This window comes from Schistocerca piceifrons, chromosome 5, assembly GCF_021461385.2.
Source record: "Schistocerca piceifrons isolate TAMUIC-IGC-003096 chromosome 5, iqSchPice1.1, whole genome shotgun sequence".
Taxonomy (NCBI): domain Eukaryota; kingdom Metazoa; phylum Arthropoda; class Insecta; order Orthoptera; family Acrididae; genus Schistocerca; species Schistocerca piceifrons.
In genome coordinates, this window is record NC_060142.1 from 671,087,839 (window position 1) to 671,111,072 (window position 23,234).

Here is a 23,234-nt window from a genome sequence, read left to right on the forward strand (position 1 = left end):
AAGTATTTGGAATTAGAAATAAATTATCAATTGCTGCTGCACTATGTCCTCCTGTTTTTGTTGGGAATGTTAATTCTGAGAATCAAACTAAAGCTGTACATCACCCATTCTAAATGCCCTCAATCAGAACTATCCAAACAAATTCAGTATTAAAATCTTCAAACACCACTGCTTCTCAGTTATCTGTAGGAATTCACGGTTCACACAATATCCAACTTGCTTAAAAGTACTGAAAACTTTCCTCCATCTGCTGTTATTTCCCCACACTCAATCACAGCAAATACTGCTAACTACTGAAGATCATAATATGATCTTCATTATTGACAGGCCTCACAGATACCTAAATGATGACCTCACCAACCATATTCCGATAATGAAAATCTTTTCACAATACACACATAAATTTGTTACCTCATGCTCAAATACACATTACTGTGATATGATGAAACAATAATAATTGGTCTATCCAATGGCAACTGAAACTAGTGTGCAAGATTTACAGATGGGTGGAAGGGAGAGATGTGAAGGTTGACGAGATGCATACAGGGATGTAAGTGTAAGATATTCTAAGTAAATCAGAGCCCTCTAGTGAAAGTAATTATTCAAGCTACACTCTGAAACAATGAGGAAAAAGCTTAAGCCATCTGCACTAGGACCCTGCACACTGCTTGTTGTTGGCAACACCTTGTGCAGTTTTAGCCCAATATGTGCCCAGACACAGTTGAGGATGGAGCAGTTATCCTTTTACACTGATCGGTTCAGAATAAACATCAACATTTAATGCAGCCTACATCAAGTTTATCAGTGCTGCTCTCTTGAGTACTTTGATTGGCTGTAAGTCTATCCCACAGAATTCAGCAGAAGCCCTCTTAATTCTTTCTTTCACTTTGGGTGACATTGTGGAACGCCTATAGATCTGAAGAACATCAGTTACTGCATAAATGGCAAGATTTTTACCTTTACAAGGAGATGTACATGATTTACAGACAAATCCAGTATTTTAGTTGACAGCAATTTTTGCTCATAGTTGAATCAAACTGTCACATCCTTGAAGCTGCTGCCTACATCAGATGACATTAAATGTCATAGCTCCAACTATGTCCTATCCTATCCTGTCTTAAGCTTCTGCGAAGGAATGGCAGATATTGTAAATAGGAATGGATTGTTCCTTATCTGCAGCTACATTATGAAGAAAAGAGTGACCTAGAAACCAATTAAAGGCCACAGAAAGAAGAGTCTTTTTCACTGAGAGAGTGTATAGAACTGAAAGTTCAATGACTGACGTCCAACCCATGAGCTATAAGGGTAAAATCTCTGAAACATTTCCCTGAACACTACATCAAGAAAACAGTGACTGAAATATGGAATGCACAGAACTCAATTACAAATAAAGAAGACTGTCAGCCCTTTGAGGCTACGCGAAGTGGCAAGAAAAGTTTGAGACATTTTTTACATGACATTCGCTAATGAAGTGTTTTGACTATGCAAAGAACTGGCCAAATCTCTGCAAAATACAAATTTGAATACAACCAGAATGAAACATTTTGCTGACATTCTAAAACCAGCTCTGAATCTTACGACAGCAGAAGCATTTGATATGCTGTTAGAGGAAGATAAACATTTTTGTAATACCCTAAATCTGAAATACCCAAATATCTCATGGCCAAGGCAAATATCAGCAAGACTGAAACATATCAAAATACTATCTGTCTCATGAATGAATATTTAAGAAAGATGTGTTTGAAATTCTTGTTCTCTTTTTGAATGAAACTGAACAAACGTTCAACCAGGGGAATCCAAAGCAGCTATCCCATTTTGAAGAGATACTTGTTACATATTCCAATACATATCCTTCATCTACACAACATTTGGAAGAGTTGCTTGGAGTACACACAGCCAACTTTAACCTGGATAGGCTTCACACACAGCTCGAAATGCTGTGAACTGCTACGATGAGGATACAAGCATGTAATATATCCTCTACAATAATACAACTTATTGCTGAATAGGGTAGGGTTAAAGAACTTTTTCAGGAAGTTATTCACTTGATCATTCTGCTTAAAACAGTTTCAGTACAATCAGTATACTATGAAAGGGCATTCTGCAGTGAGTTAAAATCTGTCTCAGATCAATAGCAACACAGTCAAGAGTCAATCTTCTACTTGTCCTCCATGTCCATCAAGACAGGACTGAGATAATTAATCTTATGGATGACAGGAAGAACTTGTTTCCCGAAGTGTGAAAACAAAAACACTGTTTGGAAATTGTATATAAAATTTTTGGAGACTAAAAAGAAACAAAATACTGTATATGCTTTTTTCTTTTTCAAAGAAATTATAATTTTATTTTCTTCATTAGGATGCAATGAACAGTATTTCTGAAATATTAATATTACTAATAACAGTACTAGTAACAATAATAATAATATGTTTATCAATGATTGACTGTTATTGTGATCTATAAAAAATTCTAAATTACTGTTTATAAGTGTTGTCTGAGAAAAGTAGAACTAATGTGTTCCCAGCTATGTGACGTATTTTTCAAAATTAATGGAATGAAGTTGTTTCCAAGGAGGAGGACCTATGAAAGTTGGCCTATAATTACGACTTAATTGTTTCTCTTTGTAGAACACCATAGCACTAAATACCTAACACATTCCCACACTTTAGATATATATATTTGCTGATTTGCATCTAATTCACATCAGATAAAATCAATGAATAGGATTCCTTGCCCTCCCCATCCCCCACCGCCAACTAAAAAAATAGTTGGTGCTCTACTGTTTAGAGGCAATTATTGCTTAAAGATGCCATGAAATATCATTTTACTATGTCATACTGCTGTAATTCTGACTTTCATATTTGTGCTTTACAAAATGATTTTTACTGAGTGAATCAATGAAGAAATGTATTTTACAACACCTCAGAAACCATAGGTTGGTTGATTTGGGGGATGGGACCAAAAAGCAAGGTCATTGGTCCCACTGGAGTAGGGAAGGATGGGCAAGAAAACCAGCCACACTTTCAAAGGAACCATCCTTGCATTTGGCTGATGCAATTTAGGGAAATCATGTAAAACCTAAATCAGGATGGCCGAATGTGAGTTTGAACCATCATCCTCCTGAATGCAAGTCAAGTGTGCTAACCACTGCACCACCTCACTCTGTCCACATACCATACACATACATAAATGTCTTTATCAAAAATATGGGCCACTGATTTCAAAATGCCTACTTGTATTTTTGTCAGATACTGATTACTACCTTTTCCATGGTGGAATGGTTATTTTCTTCAACTATTTCCATTTCTGACATGATTGCCATATTTATTAGTGTGTAGCTGCTACGTACAAATATGTACAGACTCAAGTTGTAATGGTAGATATGTACAGAAGTGACTACTGATTCATCCAGACACGAACAAGAGCATCTCACTTTTTTCCTTGTCCGTATACATAGTATTTTCAAATGTATGAGAGCCATTTGGAAAGTGAGGTCCGATCCTCTGCGAAATGGAAATGACAATCTAATGAAACTTTGCACAGATGTGTTGGCCAGTGACAAGTATGTCCATCGATTGCATCACGTTGCTCTTTTCACTTTTGAGAGCACAGTGAGCACATAAAGATGCCTAGAAAAAAGTGTCTTCCATCAAGTGTGAGGATCTGGTGAGAGATTTCGTCTGAAGCTATTCAGTTCACATAATGTGACTGTCATGCATTTCCTTCTTCATGGTAATTCTCACCTGCACTCTGCAGGGACAATAAAGATGCTCTTGCAATGTATTCAATGGGAAGTGTTTGATTACCAACAATACAGCCCATAATTGGCTCCCACTGAGTTTCGTTTCTGCTTACATGAAATGCTGGCTATGAAGACAGCATTTTGCCACAGATGTGTGTGTAGACCAGCACAGAGGTTTTGCGAAAAGCACAGGTGGCTGCCTTCGATGATGAGGGCATTGGAATTGGTACAATGCTATGACAAATGTCCAAGCCTGAGCAGTGACTATGTAGGTAAGTAGACGGAGGGTCTAGCTAACATTTTTGAACTCCACAGTGATTTCCATTTAGCGACCAATCGGACCTTACTTTTCGAAGAGCCCTAATATATCACGCTGCCTACAAAGCAACAGTTCAAGAGTGTACCTACTGAACATTTCATGGTGACTTCTTTACTTCCGATACCCAGCTCAACATTATGCAGGACAGTGGTCTGCACAACCTGCTTTATCACACAGTCCTCTGATCTAGGCAGGCAATTGCTGCACTAAGTCCTAAAAACTGAGTGAACTGTAACAATGGTTACAACACTGTCCTCTAACTTGAATGGTAGGTAAGGTAAAGTTCCGCTTTCCATCCCTAGATGGGCCAATCAGGCCTGACGGACCGCCGTGTCATCCTGTGCCAGTGGCATCACTAGATGCAGTACATAGCGGCATGTGGTCAGCACACCATTCTTCCAGTCACTGTTAAGTTTATTGACCTCGGCACCACTACTAATCGATCGATTATCTCCTTTCTTGGCCTCACAAGGCTGAGTACACCCCATACCGTTCCTCCCACTGAGGAAAAATCCCTGGAATGAAACCCGTGTCCTCTGCATACCAGTCAGCCGCACTGACCACACAGGTACGAAGGTAGACTCTTAAAGAACTGGGAGTTGGTATTGGTTTTGTTTTGCTTTAGGGTGCAAAAAACAACTGGGATCATTCACAGTCAAGTCAAAACTATAGAACACGAAGACAGAGAGGAGGTAAAAAATGCCTATTCATCAGTCCCAAATGATATGATAGGAGACAGCTAGAAATAGGCATGGGGAGAAAGGGCTAAAACAGACACCATACAGAAACAGAGGTCCAAAACTAAAAATTAAATGGCTTTTGCCACATTGCTTTGACAGATAAAAAGTAAAATGAGGTCGACAGCCTGCACATCATTTGCTAAAGAGAACTGGGAGTAAATTCTTGGTACTCCAACCCATTCTAGACATTTATAGGTAACCCTAAACTACATCAGGCATCATCACAAATGATTCATTCGGTGAGGCCCAAATTTGTTTCCTCCTACAGCCCTGCAAACAGACTTAGCGTTTCATCCACGAAGACCTCAAGTTTGGCAAGACATTGAAATCTGACTTAGCTCTCTTTTAAGTCATTACTATAATTCATTTTGAAACACACTGCAACATAGTAAATCACTATATAAAAATTACAGAACTATTAAGCAGACAGCTAGCTATATCATGTCATTCATATGCCTGGGGCAACTTGCAATACGAGGTTAGCACACACCTGTGTGTGAATACCATTAGCAGCAGCACAGTGTTGTGACTTAATTGTAGGAGGACCTTAGGTGAGTACTACTTGTTTTCATGGTATAAATGATACACAGGTAAAAATAGCATTGCTGAAGTTTTTAATACATAAAAATCGTCCACAGTATAAAGAACCACACAGTTAGCAATTAAGTGCCATGAAAATTTATATCAATACAAAACAATGAAATTCAATGACATTCACGAACACAGATTTGCAGGAAGAGAAATTTGCTTTGTAAAAATTAATGCAATTACAGATAAGGGTGATGTCAGAGAGAGAAGAAAAATGAAATGCCATAACCCCAATAAGCCTTGACTGCACAATTTCAAACATATAACTCCTCGGAATAAACACTGAACTTACAGTGTGAAGCTGTCTTCTCAATACTTTCAGCATTCTGATTCACTACTGATGAGCCGGTAACAGTAAAAGTCAAAAGAGGGTCCAGGGAACTATTATCTCAGGTGAATGGAGCACTCTGACTAAAAACAATTAATACTGATGTCACAATGCACGAATTACAGTGACTTCATGCACACAAACATTTCAATTCAAATACTGTTAGTCTGCAGCAAAGTAAAATATAAAAGGCATCTGATGAATCTGTATGAAGATTACTACTGCTGCTATTGCAACTTGGACTACTCACTACTTATGTTCTCCATTTTCTGCTTCATTCGCATTTTTTTACTCTTACACAACTAGAGTACTTAACTACTAATCTTAAACTGTTGATAATAGTTTGGAATAGACAGAGAACAGTGGTTGAAATGTCAGCAGACTGGCTCTGGACTGACAGAACTATACTGAATTACAATAAAACTTAAATAATTTGCTTCTGTTCCCATACACTGGTCAAAAAATGATTCTGTAAAGCTGCAGGGAATTCACTCCGACATAAAATTAGTGTAATGAACACACAGGTCAACTGTGTATCAAACTGTGCAGAGTGATAGTTCTGCTCCATAAATTAAAACTCATATGTAGCAAACAATAGCTATTGTCCTCCACTATCTGTTCTTCGAGTCATGATTGGTATGCACAATTATTCCATAGAGCAATTTGTGTGGTGCACACACAATCTTTGTACAGCAAAAGAAAGTGCTCAGGACAACCATAGGTTTTATAAACAAAGAATCATGTCAGCTAGTTTTATAAATAGGGAATCATGTCAGCTACTTATGAAAGAAATGAGTATATCAACTGTGTCCTCACTCTTTATTAACATTATTTTCTTTCAGTAGAAAAGCACGCGCAGAGCTTGCCATACAGAAGCACTGTTCATGAATAGAACATCAGAAATAGATATAACCAAGGTACTATGTTCATCAAGACAGTGAATATATTAAGTTATGTTAGTGAACTTTTCACATTCACTTTTGATGGAATTTCAGGCTTTCAACAATATCCTCCAATGTCCTTATGGACAAAACTGTCATAGAGAAAAGGAAACCACAAACGTGACAACTGCAGACATGCATCTGGCAAGTGTGGATCACACTTGAAGTTATGATAGTGTTTTGCTCCTAACATCAGAGCCTTCACCACAATGTGAGCAGGGGAGCGCTTTCCTGTAGCTCATTGCATCAAGTGCACACTACTCTACATTGTTCAACATAAGGCTCATATCTTCACTTCATTAGTCTTTTCCTTGTTGTTGCTGTTCAAGTTAGAGGCAACCTACAGCACTGCCATTAGTATCCTGCCCAACTATGATAATACAAGAAACTCATTGTTTCGTTGTTTTCAGTCCAAAAAATTGGTTTGCACAGCACTCCATGCTAATCTATCCCATGCAAGTCTATTCCTTTCTGCATATATACTATAACCTAAACCCACTAAAACCTGTGCCTGTAATCGAGTCTTGATTTCAATCGACAATTTTTATCCCCTAGACTTTCCTCCATAAACAAATTAACTATTCCTTGATGCCCCAGGATCGAGCTATCCCTTGTTTTAGTTGTGACTTACGAAGTTTTTTTTTTTTTAATTCAATTTATTCAGTACACCTTCATTAGTCACTTGATCTACCCACCTCATCACAAACATTCTTCTGTAATGCTGGATTTCAAAACATCTATTCTCCTCTTACCTGTAATGCTTCTTGTTTACATTACACTGCCATGTCAGATCACACTCGAGCTTTCAGATAAGACTTCTCAGCACATAGATTTATATTTTATGTTAACAAATTTGTACTCCTACTTCACAAAATGAAAAGAAGGAAACAAAAACTTTTCCCTTGATACATGTGGTTGGTTAACCACTAATGTAAAATATAGGAAGGAGTCAACCTCTTAATCTTTAAAATCCACTCCTTAACATTTTTGGAAGGACTTCCCTTTCCTCACAAAAATTTAAAACTTGCACTATGCTCATCCAACTGTTGCTTACAACAGAGGGCACGTCTCTGGCCAAAGCATTTAATGCCTTCTTATCAACATACGGGGTCCATTCAAATAATTCCAGAACTTTGTCCACAAAATTTTTCTCTGCTTACCTTTTACTTATTGTGCATAATCTCTTTTGAAATACTCTCCTCCACAACTGATAAACAGCTCCCAAGGCCGTTTCCACTTCTGGAAGCAGTCTTGGTACGCCTCTTGTTGGATCGTGTGAAGCGCCATCTGCGAATTTTCTTTTATATTGTCTATTGTTACAAGTCTTTATCCTTTCAATGGGATTTTGAACTTTGCAAATAGAAAAAAAGTCCGCAAGGGCCAGGTCTGGAGAGTACAGAGGATGCGGTAGCACAGTGATTTCATTTTTTGTGCAATAGTCATGCACCAAGAGGAATGAATATGTAGGTGCATTAACATGGTGCAGAGCCATGAATTGTCTTGCCACATTTCAGGCTGTTTCCTTCTCACATTTTCTTGCAGGCATCACAACACATCCTGATAGTACCATCGATTAACAGTCTATCCCTGTGACATGAATTCACAATGCACTTATCCTTCAACGTCAAAGAAAACTATCAACATGGCTTTGATATTTGACCTGACCTGACAAGCTTTCTTTGGTCTCAGAGAACCTTTCATGACCCAATGTGAAGATTAAACCTTAGTCTCAACATCATAACTGTAGACCCATGTCTCATCACCAGTTATGATTCTCTTAAGGAACAACTCCTTTTCATTTGCTCTTCACAGATTGTGAGGCAAAGGTTTTTCTGGTGTTGACTCATGAGCAGTGGGAAGAACGTGGTGGCAACATGGTGCATTCCTAGGCTTTCATGACATGATCCAACCGAAACGTTTCATTCTTCTGCAATCTCTTGGACAGTCAGGCTTTGATTACTGAGTACAGTTTTGTGATTTTCCTGACATGAGCATCATTGGTAGATGTAAGACGTCCTGAACTAGGGTCATCTTTAACTTCTAGCCAACCATTTGTAAATTGTGTGAACCATTTGTAACACCGGGTATGGCCTAAGCACTCATCACTGTAGGCTTCATCCACAATTTGTTGTGTCTTTGTAAAGGTTTCCTTGAGTTTCATGCAAAATTTAATGCAGACGTGTTGTCCCTCTAACTCCGCCGTCTGGAAATTCTCAAACTGTACAACATAACATTCTAATCAATACAGCACTGAACAATAACTGACAAACATACAACAATGAAACTTCTGACAGTTACACATTAAACACAGACATGTGCAGGGACACCAACCACATTTCACTCCAGCACACTGCTGGTGTGAGATTATGAATGTTCCAGAATTCTTTGAACAGGCCTCATACAAACAACATTCAGTTAAATTATATGACACCATTACAAGGATACCACACACATCACTCACAGATGACTCAAGAAAAGCAACTCAGCTGGGAAGGTAGGTGACTGTACAGAAGACTTATGACTGGGAACACAATAGGAGGGTCACACTGTAACGAGAGACCATATGGTGACCAGTGGCAGTTCTGTACAGAGGCTAGAGACAGGGCTGGACCCAGAACTCCTGTTGATAGCCCACTGGTAATTCTGAAATATAACGGCTCACCTGGCATGTACATTGTTTATATGTAATCCAGCCAGTGTCTCAAAGAACCTTGTGGAATTGTAACAACTGTCCTAATAACTTGTGATGAAGGCACATTAGTATTTTGAGGGCTTTGTGATAGTTTGCTTTAAAATCACTCTCATGTAGTAACCTAACACCATCCACAAAACACTGAACAAGGCTTTCTACTGCACACAATATCTATTACAAATGTGGTGTCACTTTGGGGAGGTCATTCACTCAATCAATACAGTAAGACTTAACATGGTCACCACAATATCCAACGAAGAGCTTGTACGGGAAGGAGCACAATAAAATAGTGAGTCAGGCTCGGAAGTTCTGTTCGTGAACCTGTCCAAGAATGTGGTGTCTCTGAGTAAAATCTTAAACTTTCTCTTTCTCTATGACCTCCAATTAAGTTTTATGCACATAATCATTCCTTGGGGCAGTGTTCAAGACTTCTGACATTAGGTACTCTGAATCCTGCAGTTATATTCACCACATAGCTGTAAACAAATCCCACTTGCCCCTTTCTGCCATGCCTCTGTGGGTCCCAGCTAGCTGCAGCAGTAAGAGTAGTGTAGTGATCCACGACTGGCCTCACTATTCCCAACAGAGCATTGCCTGGACTACCAAACAGCAGACACTGGAGACCTCCCACGTAGGATAGTAGCTCTGAGTAAATGCTATCAAAATTGGGTGCTTTTTCAACTTTCATACTTTAAAGACACCTCTTCACAACTAAATTATCTGGAATAATCCGTTTCGGATCTACATGCTGCAGGCCTTCCCCTATAGGACGCTAGTCAATTTTTTTCCACATTTTTCCCTATGTAACAGCAGTGCTGAGTGAATTCTATCAAAACTGGGTGTTTTTCAGCTTTCATTATTTTAAAGCTGGCACCTCTTCACTACTAAATTATCTAGAATAATCCATTTCGGATCTACATGCTGGTTCGAGGACTGTCAGTTCCTTCCCAGCTTTAGTTGTGCACGCTCTGATTTGAGATGCTCAAGAGACTGGGACAACAAAACTGCAACTTAGTTGTTTTTACACTTCAAATAAAATAATTCTTTGAATGATGCACTTCAGTTGCATGAAAGGGAAGGATTTGTCAGTTAACGTGAAGTATGCAACTCACTTTTACCATCGATATGAATCACCAACTGTAACCTGCCTCACCTGCTAATGTTCTGCACAGGCTAACTAATAAACAGGTGACACAGCAAGCACAAATGCCTGAGGAAGAGCTAAGGTTGGCTAATAATGGGTCTCTACCATTTGATACACTTAAATGCCACTCGTAAAGTTATTTTACCCCATGTATATTGTTACATCAAGTTTCCTCCACACAGGAAGTGTGGAAGTCTGGAAATTTGATACATTAACATCTCTGCAATACCGAAAGCTGTGTATATCGCCTACGTGGTGCTAAACAAGTAACAATACTACAAGTGCCAATCCTCAGATCTGCTGGCGTTTGTCACATCACAATTCTAAAAACAAACACACACACACACACACACACACACACACACACACAGAGAGAGAGAGAGAGAGAGAGAGAGAGAGAGAGAGAGAGAGTTTTTTAAATATAAACTTACTGTGAATCAAATTCTCTCCAACGTGATATTGTTTGCTCAGTAGTTCAAATCTCTAGCCAGTGAAATGTTGTTAGAGATGCATCACACAATTTGACTAACCTTAGATTGGACAACCAGCCTGACTGACAAATAAGTGAACACTGTCTCAGTCTACTGACTGAGGTTTTAACCTTAAAAATTAAAACTGCTAGTCAGCACTGCTAATGAGTCTTATCTGGTGATAAGGTAAACACAGGTAAACACTCCAGTCAGCCAAGGTAACAAAGTTCACTAGTCTTTACCACAAGTAACATTCCATGAATGACTGATAGACTTGAGCAGTAAAGGATGAGAAATGAGAGTATGATAAACAAAATGTATCAGTTTTCTTTTTGCATTAAAGACATGTTACACATAAACAACAAAATGTGGATTAGAAATTACAAATAATACACTTCCAATAGATGGATCATTGTTTTCTTGAAAGATGTAATATGAAATGATAAAACCTGTAGCATTAAAAGTGTTTTATTAACTGAAATTTTAAATACTTCAGTCTACTTCAAAAGCTCATACACACTTTTATGACTGCAAAGATGAATTCAAGTAGAAAAGAAAATCCAAGAAGGTAAAATACACCTACACTATGCACTTTCATGTAGTTTGTCACTACATCCCAAATAAATCCAGATCATCAGTCATGTCACAGAAGTTTTATTATGTGTTCAGCACCTGCTGTATCCTCAATATCATAAATGTTTTGAACTCATCAGTGTCAAGTGAAAAGTCATTAATTTGTTGTCAAACAACTTCAGATTATACATAAGCATCTGTAATTTTTTGGGTAAAAGATTAAACATTTTATAGCTGTATAATTTACTCCTTCATGTAATTGAGTTTGGTTAGTTATGCAGATTGAAGGTTACTGCTAGACCATTTTATGTTTCCTCAGATTCTTGATAGCGGGAAACATAATATGACTAAAAATTACCTCCCACAATTCACAAAAAATTTGACAAAAATAAAGAAAAGCAACTGGAACCAAATAAAAATAAAAGTTATGGGAGGTATAAATGCACATGATGACACAAGCTAGCAAGATATGACTAGATAAAATCAAGTGTAAAATACCTGTACAGATGCAGTACATGTAAAAGTGAACAAATTACTATTGCTGAGCAACTACTTAGACGTAATGAGTGACCAAGCCCTCTGTGACACAGCAAAATCATAAATCCAACGTTTTGGGAAAGAGATCTGACCCCACACAAAACCTTAAATCATGAAACACATTTTCCTCATTATCAGTTCATATAGAGGGCTTGTGAAAACTCACTGTGTAAAAATATAGCATACTGATACTCACATTTCCCATCTTTAACACCCCAGTGGCTTCTTGAGATTGAGTGAATTGCATAGGTCAACAGGGAATGTCCTATTCTGAGCTTTGTTAGAACTATTTCCTCAGCTCAGTGTGGTCGGAAGGAGGTAAACCACATGCTTGCACTGAAGAGTTCACTGACCTCATTTTACTGCCCTGTAATTCTCACCACTAAGCCTTCTACCACCACATGGCCTTCTGCTCACATATGTGGTGACTGACTGCCGACACAAGGACAAAACAGCCCACGTCAGGCTGAAGGGAGCAGGCTTCCTTGGGAGCCACAACACTAAGTTCATTTCCATGGATCCCTAAGGGTCCTGGGACCCAGCAGATAAATATTTCCTTCTCCTGCCTCTGCAAGAGAAGCAGAGCATCCTGGACACCTTGCACTATCTTACCTGCTGAATAAATCTGAGCAATAGCAAGAAGGGCACTTGGGGAATCTCAGCATGTGGCGAATTTCTTGACACAATATTGTCTTATCTGTTCCAATGCCCTCAGGGTAGCAAACAATTCTGCAAGTAAACTGGGAACTGCTCTGGGAGCCCTACCCAAAGGACAAGTTTGGGCAACACAACAGTGCAGTCGATAAAGTGTCCCTGCTTGGACTCATCATTGTAAACAAAAATTAAATTCAGGTGATGATTTAAAATCTCATAAAATTTTGTTTTAAAAATTTAGTCTGGGAAAAAATTTAGTCTGGGAAACATTCTTCCTGCACTCATTCTATTCCAAAATTAACCTGTGCTTTCCCTGGCTGTCAACCTTAATTCCATCCATCTGTTATAATTCAAGGCTCTCCCTTGCATTGATCCCAAATGGCCTTGTTGCCCACAAACAGTTACAGAAGATGTTCCGGCAGCAGCCTGGCAATGTAGTTGGATGCTGGTATATTTGGAACATAGAGAGCCCTGTATGCCTGGCTTACCATGAGAGGATGTTGAGTAGACAGCAGAGCCTTACCAGCTTATGCACATAAACTAGAAACTGTATTTGTCCAATAAGCACCAGTTGACAGCCTAAGACCCTCATGGTGAACCCCATCTAACATTCTGAGATAAGAAGACATTTCTGATATATAAATCTGGCATCTGTATTCCAGCTGGGACTGCACAAAGGCTTTATGAAACTGGAGAAGGTGCATCTTGTTTTCTCCAACCCCCCTGCCACCAAGACCTATGACTGATGCATGTGAGAATGTTTAAAGCCTTGGAGCAGCTTAATTTCCGGTCTTTGAGATGTGGCAACCATGTTAGTCGTTCATCAAAAGTGATGCCCTGATATTTCACCATTCTTGAAAAGTGAAAATGGTATCACAAAGTTTTAAAAAAGTTAAAGTAAAAAGACAACAGGAGTGATTAAAATCAACACAAACAGTTTTCTCCCAAGAGAACTGGAAACCTGTGGTGTTTGCCCATTCATCAAACTGCCTGATTGTTAAATGCAATTGTGTACTGTTGCTAGGGTGGAGGATGCACAGAAGATGGAGAAATTTTCCATGAATAAGAAACATAGTAAGGGACTCATTACCCCGGACATGATACCATTTATCGTAATGGTGAGTACTGTTACACTTAAAATACTCCCTTGAGGGAAGCCATTCTCCTGTTTAAAATGTTTAGACAGAACATCCCCGACACTCTATCTACAATACCTTTCCATTAGGAAGGACTGCATGAAAGTGGGTAGGTGCCCATGGAAATCACACTTAACAGCTGCAACAGAATATTCCTCCAGGTAGTATCAAAGGTCTTTTCCAAATTGAAGAATACACGGTCAAGGTTTTGCTTATGTAGGAAAGATAGCTTGTCCAATTGCTGCTTCTAGCAAGGTTAGGTTATCAAGTGTGGAGTGATACCTCCTTAACCCACACTGGGAGCAACTTCACAACGACCTGGTTCAAAGGCCCACATTATGTATTATATGACCATACACTCCAGTATATTTCCTATGTAGCAAGTGAGACTGACGGTACAATAGCTACTGGAGCTGATATGATCCTGCAACGGTTTTAAAATTGTCATTAAAACAGATTCTTTTCTCGGGTCAGGAAAAACTTCTGTTACCCAAATTTCATCAAAAATCTGAAAGGGGGCCTGCTTTGACCGATGGTGCAACTGCTTCAACATGCTATACATTATCCATGACGACCAGGCACAGTATCATGGACAACTGACAATACAGAATCCATCTTCCATAGAGAGATAGAGCGGCTTCTTGTATACCTCCATGTTGGCAGAACAGAAATCTTAACCAACCTCCTCATGTGTCACCTGACAGCAACGGAGAACCGGATCCTGGCTATAATTAGCCGTAATCGTCATATATATTTCAGCCATTGTTAGGAGGCATTCCTGCTCTCATACAGCTGCTATTGGTGGTAGTGAGTGCCACCTGGAAATCCTCCTAATGGCTTATCATACTTTACTTGAGGCACATATCTTCTTCTTGCACCTTTGCCCCACATTGGCACAGGGTTGACATGGTTATGAATGGATTTGGCATGGTTAAATTAAGGGGTGACTGGATCCCCTTTCTGCCACCAGCCTCATTATCCGTGGTACAGAATATGTACCTCAACTGCCCATGTGCAGTATTATTCATGTGAATGTGAGTGAAAGTTTCCTAGATGTCTGCATGTCACACAACTGAGTCAGGATGCAGGTACCAGCCCACATTCACCTAGTGGGATACACAGAACTGCTTCAAAACCACATCCAGGTTGGCCAGCACACTGGCCCTCATGATTAATACAGTAGCCTGATTCAATTCAGGGCCGATGCATCTCCTCATCCCAGAAGTAGCACTTTAACACTTACTGCTATCCGGGCAGGTGCTTGTGGGTGTGAATCTATCAATGGGATTCAGGAAGTCTTGTCAAGAGCTCTACTTATTCTAATTATTCTTCTTGCCTTTCCCATCACCACACAAGATCCTCATTTGTGCAGCACTGATGAATCCATCACATAGCCTCCCTCCTGCCCCCAATTGCAGAACAAGACTCAATGCACCAATGGATACGTTGCCTCCTAGGTGTTCCTGAGGACTTGGTGATGGAAGCATCAGCAATACAACTGTAATGTGATCTGACTGTAAAGCACCCAGTTAGCCTTTCTGAACAGCCATTTTGGTTGCCTCTTACTGGATCTGCTCTGTCTGGCAGAGGGAGAACTGGTTGCTCATCCCCCAATGAGGAATGTCTTCAAAAGCAGGTGAGTGTAAGGAGATAGCAATGGCTATTGACAAACCTGCAGCAAATCTGGAATGACAGACTCATTTCAACCAGTATGATATTTTCAGTTTTTGTGAGATCCTCAATTACTAAACCCTTGGGGCAGGTGGGGTTGCACAGCTTTTTGACCTGAATGTTGCACTCCTTTCCCCACCCCTTTACCCTTCGAGGTTGGTGGAAAAAGAGGAAGTTGCGAGAGACTCTTTATGGGATGCCTTCTCAATACACAGTGTATAATTTTGCTTTTCTTGTGTGCTGCGCTGCCTTGGTTGTTGTACTTTTACTCTGTTTGCCTTTGCAGGTGCAAGTGCCAGTACAGGTATTGTTGTTGTTGTTGTTGGCTATGGCAGTGGTGTGTTCCGTTTCTCTGTACATGTTTGCATCACAATCTCTGCCTCAGTGACAGGTGTCTTCACTACAGAAGCACAGGAAGTGGCAAAGACAAGGTATTTAGTCATCTTTTATTCTTTCTTGGCTTTTGCATACAGGATACTTTGTCACCTTTACTTCGCCAAGTTTTTGTTCTACAATGAACACTGGGGAGTCTTGTCCCGAGAGTAGTTGATTTATACAGCTGGATCCGGGCAGTCAGTGCTAGATTCATGGGTCGACTTTCTGTATTTCCTAAAAGTTGCTTCACCTCTGCAACCGAATGTTTTGGTCAAATTGCTGGCATTTGTAACACCTCTTGAGGTCATGTATGTAAGGTCTAACCTTATGTAGGTGGGACCCTACTTGATGTACTCAAATAGCAATGGAGGACTGACGGTCAAGATGAAGGTGGCTGTCCTCTCTGGCTCTCCATTATTTTGCCACATCCCTGCGATGCCCATTCTTGTTTAAGTTCTGAGATATCCTTGCCCATATCATGACACACCCTTGCTTGAGTTGTGTGTCTCAACAACTAGATCACACTCCTCTAATTTTTTATATTTTATTAGAAGGTCCACCTGCTTTGAACTATTAGTTTCAACTAGCAGGGAACTATAAAACAACATTTTAATAGTTGTTAAGGTACCAAGAAGCCCTTCTAAACTATTCTTAGTTCAGAAAGGGACACTTTTTCAAGTGTCCACTCCTTTTTCATGATCACTAGAAACATATTACAGTTCATGACTCATTGAGCCCCTCAAACTTTTGGATGAGTGTATGTGATTACTCCCATACAGTACACCCATTGTGTTGGGAGTGTTGGTGTGCAGCTGATTCACCACGATGTTCCCACAAGCAGCTAGGGATAGAAAGGTCTACCAAGACAGGGCCCCACTTGGCTGGGTAAGCATTGTACAAATTAGGTGTCACACATTCCCAATAGATACCTGCTAACAAGTATTCTGCATTAACCACGTCTCTCATTGGCATACAGAACAACTTGGATTGAGATTGATAAAGCCAAGATCTCTGTTTCCTATGACACACAACTTTAGACTGCTGCACTGTACTGTGGTTGTTGAAGCATGTCCTGAGCTGAAAGTTAACAGTTGACTGGTAGCACACACCAGCCCTGGTTGTGATTAGTATTAGCCCCCACAAACAAGAATACTTTGGATTAATCCTAATGATAGACTCTGTGGAAGACTGTACAGTTGATAGCATGGAGAAATCTAAAAAATACTGAAAGTTACTTCAGAAGAATGATGTTTTGGTATACTCTTGGTTCTTGGTCATTTGCAGCAGAAAAAACTACTTCTGCAAAAATTACTTTCCAAGATGGAATACATCCATGGGCCATATTTGAACAATTCAGTGTGATACAACTTCTTGAGGATTTCCAGTTCACATATCTTCATTCAACCCTTCTATTTATTCACTTGTAGCAGTCCTGTCTGTACTGTGTGCTGTATGTTAACCTATTTCTGTTTAGGTATGAATTTGTTCAGTATAGTGCACTCTTAGAAATAAACTCCTATTCCTTATAATGATGCTATGTTTGGTTTCTTAGGTATTGTAATTACTTATTCACTGTTAAAAATTTGAAAATAGTAACAATTCCTTTCTAGCACATTTATGGTATCTTAATTTTCTCATACAAAAACCAGAATAAATTTAAACCATCCTTTTCCAACACAATGGTAATGCTCATCACAGAAACAGATTTTTTTAAATTCTTACTCAATGTTTAAATCTCAGACATCAAACTAGGCCTACATGGGATTACAAACTTATAATAAACTAAAATGCAAAAACATATTCAAAATGGAGCCCTGTTCACTAAAAATATTACTTTTTACCCTTCCAGTGCTAAAAAGCTAGTAGTTACTGAAGAATTCATGGGAGACAATTTCACAGTTTGAACATGGAAACTTAATTTTTTTGTAGACTGTGAAAACTTAAGTATTTGGCTGTACCACAGTGATACACACAAAATAGTGTAAAACTTCAGCATCACTGTTATTAAAAAACATTTCATTGTATATCTTGACTTGTTTCCAGTACAACAAATCAACTTTTAAGTGTAACAGGAAATTAAACAGAAGATCAGGATTAAACACCTCATTGTAGGTGATATCATTAAAGTTGGAGCACAGACTTGGACTGGATAAAAATGATATAGGGAATCAGCCATGTGCTGTTCAAAGGATCTATCCTGACTCGTCAACCTAGATGTGAATTAAGTGCTCCAGTCACTATACCACATCAATATTAACACAGCGTCTAGATCTGGTACACAGTTTTATGGAAGGAAGATATGGAGATATGGTTTAATATCCCATCAACAATTAGATCATTAGAGGCAGAGTACAAGCTCAAACTGGGAAAGAAAATCGATCATGCATTTTCAATTCAGAGCAACCACCTGAGCACTTGTTTGAAACAATTTAGGAAAACCATAGAATACCTAAAACTGGATTGCCAGATGGGAATTTGAACCACCGTCCTCGATTTAATTTGACTGATTTGATTTTTTATTTGGTCCTGTTGATTACATATTGTTCAAAGGGTGTATTGGTAATATAGGATAAGTCAAGTGAAGTAATACAAAATTATGCGAGCATTTTATATATCATACAAATACTCAATTTTCTATGAATGATTGATTCATGACAATATTACAAACTGCAATTTGCTGGTATAAGTTCAAGTGAATGCTTAAAATAGCAGAATGAATGAAAGTACACAATTTTATCCCAGTGCCACAATTAAATAATGAAATTTACATTTTGTCATTATGATTTAAATTAAAATGCAACATTTTTATCTTCATTGCACAAGTAAGTTCAAGAGAATACCTAATAGTGTGCAATAAATAGTAATACACATTGTAACGTATGATATAAATAAATTTACATTTTATCACTATAATTTACATTAGAAGCATCCAATTTTGTCTTCATGATTTAAGTAAAGATTTTCTTTCCTCTATTTTTACTCAAAAGGATGCCTTATCACTCTAGGAATTCATTCATTTTTATAATAAGTTTGTTCTCTGATGAAAAAGCTTGTAATATACTTTTATTCCTGACTCAGATACTCCCCTATGGACTTTTGTCAGAGCTGCAGAGCCTTGGTGGAAATTTTCCCCCTGTCTTGTGTTATGCTTGTGAATGTCACAGTTATTTTTGGAATAATTCCTTGTTGTTGGCTACAAACATCATCAGTGAGTATATACATTGATTTGTAACATAACAGTAAATATCCTGAGAGTCTTAAAGATACCTCTACCGGATGTTCTGTTAGAGACCCCACACATCAACCTCGCTGCTCGTTTTAGTAGTTTGAAGACTCTTTCAACCCCTGTAGCATTTCCCCAGAAGATAATACCATAGGAGAGTACAGAATGGAAATATGCAAAATGTGACAAAAGCAATATTTCTCTGTTAACAAGAGTGAGAAATAGCTCTCAGTGCAAAACATGCTGTACTAAGTTTTTTACTACCTGATCAAGTTGCTTTGTCCATCTTAGCTAGCTGTCTATCTGGATGCCTAGGAATCTTGTATCTGTGGTTCCATAAATATTTTGGTTGTTGATCGCCATTTCAAGTTTTTTATGTAATGTCTGAAAGTGCATAATGTTAGTTTTTCAAAAGTTTAGGGTTAGGCTATTTGTTCTGAACAATTTGTGTACTTGGTTAGTGACTGTCAGAGCTATGTCATGCATTTCGGAGTTGGGACCCTTGATCAGAATACTCGTATCATCCGCAAACATGACTACTTTTGCTCCGTCATTAATTGTAACTGGCAGATCATTAACATAGATCAAGAAAATCACTGGCCCACGGATAGAGCCCAGAGGACTCTGTATTTTACATTTCCCCAGTCTGAGCTTACTGTTAAACATGCCTTCATTAAGATAACTCTTTGTTTCATATTGTGTAGATAAGACTGCAGCTACGTCAAAGGTTTGTCTTTAATGCCATAGTGTGGAAGCTTTGTAGCAGTGTGTTATGATCTACACAGTTGAGAGCTTTAGCAAGGTCACACAAGATCCCCATCCAATATCTTCAGAGATTTAATTCACCTCGAGTCTCATCTGTTGGGATTCTCTGTGGAGAATCCCTTAAGAAAGCCAAACTGTATAGATGGCAGTAAGCCATTTTATGTCATACAACCATAAATACTATCATAAACTACTCTCTCAACCACATCTGAGAAAACTGGCAGCAAAGAGATGGGCCAATAATTGGAAGGTACATTTCTTGCCCTACTTTTGTGGATGGGCATTACTATTGCCTGTTTCAGTCTGTCTGGAAATGTCCCAGTTTTCATTGACTGATTATATAAATACTATAATATATGACTGATTAAGTCTGCACATGATTTTAGAATCCTATTTGATATTCCATCATATCCACATGATCAAGAACTTTTAAGTAATTTAATAATTTTTTTTCAGTTTCTTTACAGTTGTGCTTTTGAAATGTAGTGGTGTATTTGGTGTGATTTAGAAGCTCTATGGCTTCTGTGGGAGGCTCTTTACTATGGTTCCCTGTTCTTTCAGTTACTGCGAGAAAAGATTATTAAAATCAGAGATTGCAACTTTTTGATTATTCTTGTTTGAACCACTACCACAGGACTGTGGAATTCATGCTTGTTCAGATTTTATGTTCCTATTTATCTCACTTTTTATGATGTTATGAATGGTTTTTGCTTTATTGTTTGACTTGCTGATTTCTTCTGCATAATGCATTTGTTTGGCCTTCCTGACGACACTTGTTAGAATTTTACAGTATTGTTTGTAACGTAGTTTCATTGCTAGGTTTGTACTCGCCCTTTATTCTATATACAGGCTTCTCTTTTTAGTACATGATATGTTGAGGCGAGCTATTATCCACTCTTTCCTTCCACAACAGATTGATTTCATTTTAATCTGTCGTTGGGGGAAGCAGGTTTCAAAATGTTTGAGAAATAAGTCCAGGAATGAATTGAATTTCTCATTCATTGTAACTGTCTGGTACGCTTCCTCCCATTGTTCATGGTGTAAACTGTTTCTAAACAAGCTAGTAGATTCTGTATTTATTATGTTAGTATGTGTGAATGCAACTTCGATGTGCATGCCAGTGCTCCTCCTCACTCAGTCTCACAGTTTTAATCTGTCAGAGCCATAAAATATCCGCTGTGTGTCAGCTATGTATAAATCAGAAAATTAACATCACATTCATACAACTAATGTTCTGCAGTGCACTAGTTTAAAGTAACTTTTCACTTGCCCATAGGTAAATGTAAACATACCATGATACAAAATGTTATGTGTGTGGATTTCAAGTATAAAAACTTTGCAACGTAAGTTTGAAATACTAATAACAGCCTTATATACATTTAATCTGATGTAATTTGTTGTCAACATTTTGGTTTACTTAAATTTAAAAATTAATATTAAAATAAGAAATTATGCACACTACTCTCAAATAGGCTAAATCAATCTCAGAAAGGAGTAAATTACACAACTGCTAATTTTTTTAAGCTATCCACAGAAATAAAATGTATGACGGACAAGATAAATCTATTTATGGAGAGAGTACAGCTGATTCCTATAACATAAAGAAGTCCTCAAACAGAAGTAAGTCGTTAATTTCACTTCTCTAAATGGCTAGCATATTGGTGCACACAAGTTCGGTACGTTTGCTCTGCTCGTACATACATGACTCATTCTACATCATAATATTTATGGTGAATATCTTAAATCACACAAGTAATTGACATCACTGTTTCCAGAAGCTATTGTTTATATATGTTAATTTCTTACAGACCAAGGTTTATACATGTATTTTGATTATAAATAGTATATGCAGGAAGTGTAATAGCTCTGTTTATATTTCCAAAATAATAAATCTTTGGTTAACAAATCGAGAAGATAAGAGTTGCTATTGTTCTTTCTTAATATGGATCACAGTATTATACTGTCACAACATTTGTTGTGAGTTGTAACCTAGTGGTAGTAAACAAGAATGAAGCAAACTTTTATTAACTCGATGTAATCACTCGGAGAAGTTGATTTGCCTCGTAGATGCTTTAATACGTACGTGCTTTAACGATGGGTTGGTCTCTTAAAATTCATAACACATTGCAGGCACCTCAGCTTTATGTTTTCAGTGCACTGATATGTTTACAAGTAATGTAGCAAAGATTTCGATTTTTCGCGAAAGCTTTCAGGACCAGTGAAAGGAGTAATAAATGAAACTTTAAAGTACTGTGTACCGCATTTCTTCCATTGCACTGTGTCCCACATTGGAAAAATTGAAAAACTGATGAATAATAGTAATTTCAAAATTTGCCAAATCATTCTCATCTGTCAAATTCTCATCGAATCGGTACTAAGTTTAACGGGCCGTTTCTCTGCGACTTTTAGGTAACCTAATTAATAACAAATAAGTTATATTCTCATGTATCTTTGACATTTGCACAAGATGTGAACAATTGTCGAAACTTACTTCTACCCTTTTCTCCCTGCGGCAATACACACGACCTTGTTCTTCCGCGCACTTTGCTTCTTACCGGTTATCAGAGTTATCTCTGAAGCTGATAACTAGTCGCTATCAACATCGACTTCCAAAATAAGCAGTTTTATGGTAGAGATATTTCAAGCAGTATACACTGAATTTAGTTACTATACGACACTGTTGTTTCTTTTATTAAGCATGTTTCAAAATAATCACGAAAACTTATATTTTGTTACCCGATACATTCTTTACTCGTCGTGTGGGTCAGTTCACAACGTGGCTGCTCAGCTGATATGAAACAGGTCAATCCTATTAAAACAAAAATGAACTTTTTTGAATGACTTCATGTTACCTCTCAATGTTCTTTCAAAAGTCATAAAAACGTATTTCATAGCAACTAACTGTGGATCTAGTATGGGGGGCCTGGCTCTTGGCCTCTACAGACGCCAGGATAGTAGAATGCGGTAGTATGGATCTTTCGTACGCCAGAAAGCGCTAAGGAAATGTTACCGCCAGTATTTGCATTTATTAACAACAGGTACAGCATCGTCTTCCAGGGATCGACAGAAGGCAGGTGAGACAGCAAAAATTTGCAGACAAGGGGACGCATCTTTCTGTCAGCACAGCAGTGGAGCAGCTCATACAGCAGCTGCTATGTAAGGGGCGATCGCTGACCCCGTAGCACCGCAAACACAGCCAAAGCTGGTCGGTTGCCTGTAGCTGTTGTCCCCAGTTTCCCGGGGATCTCGTGTTCATTTATTCATTTATTCATTCATTTAACAGTAGACAAATTTCTTTGTAGGGATGTCGCATTGTACACATATGCGAGGGCTGTT

General features: G+C 38.4%; 1 protein-coding gene across 3 annotated transcripts in view; it reads right to left on the minus strand.

Annotated features, from left to right (window-relative positions):
* The window catches only part of LOC124798400 (peroxisomal multifunctional enzyme type 2), a 146,717-nt gene extending 124,240 nt beyond the window's left edge, over window positions 1-22,477 (minus strand). The window contains exon 1 of one of the 3 annotated variants that reach the window (XM_047261786.1): window positions 22,390-22,477. Coding sequence is in view for 1 of the 3 variants with exons in the window: in XM_047261785.1 (XP_047117741.1) it covers window positions 5,682-5,714 (33 nt within the window). In the remaining 2 variants the exon portion in view is untranslated. Of the gene's footprint in view, window positions 1-5,681; window positions 5,788-10,925; window positions 10,945-22,389 lie in introns of those variants that run through there. The other 2 variants (XM_047261787.1, XM_047261785.1) reach the window with 2 other exon arrangements.
* Between the last annotated feature and the right edge of the window lie 757 nt (window positions 22,478-23,234).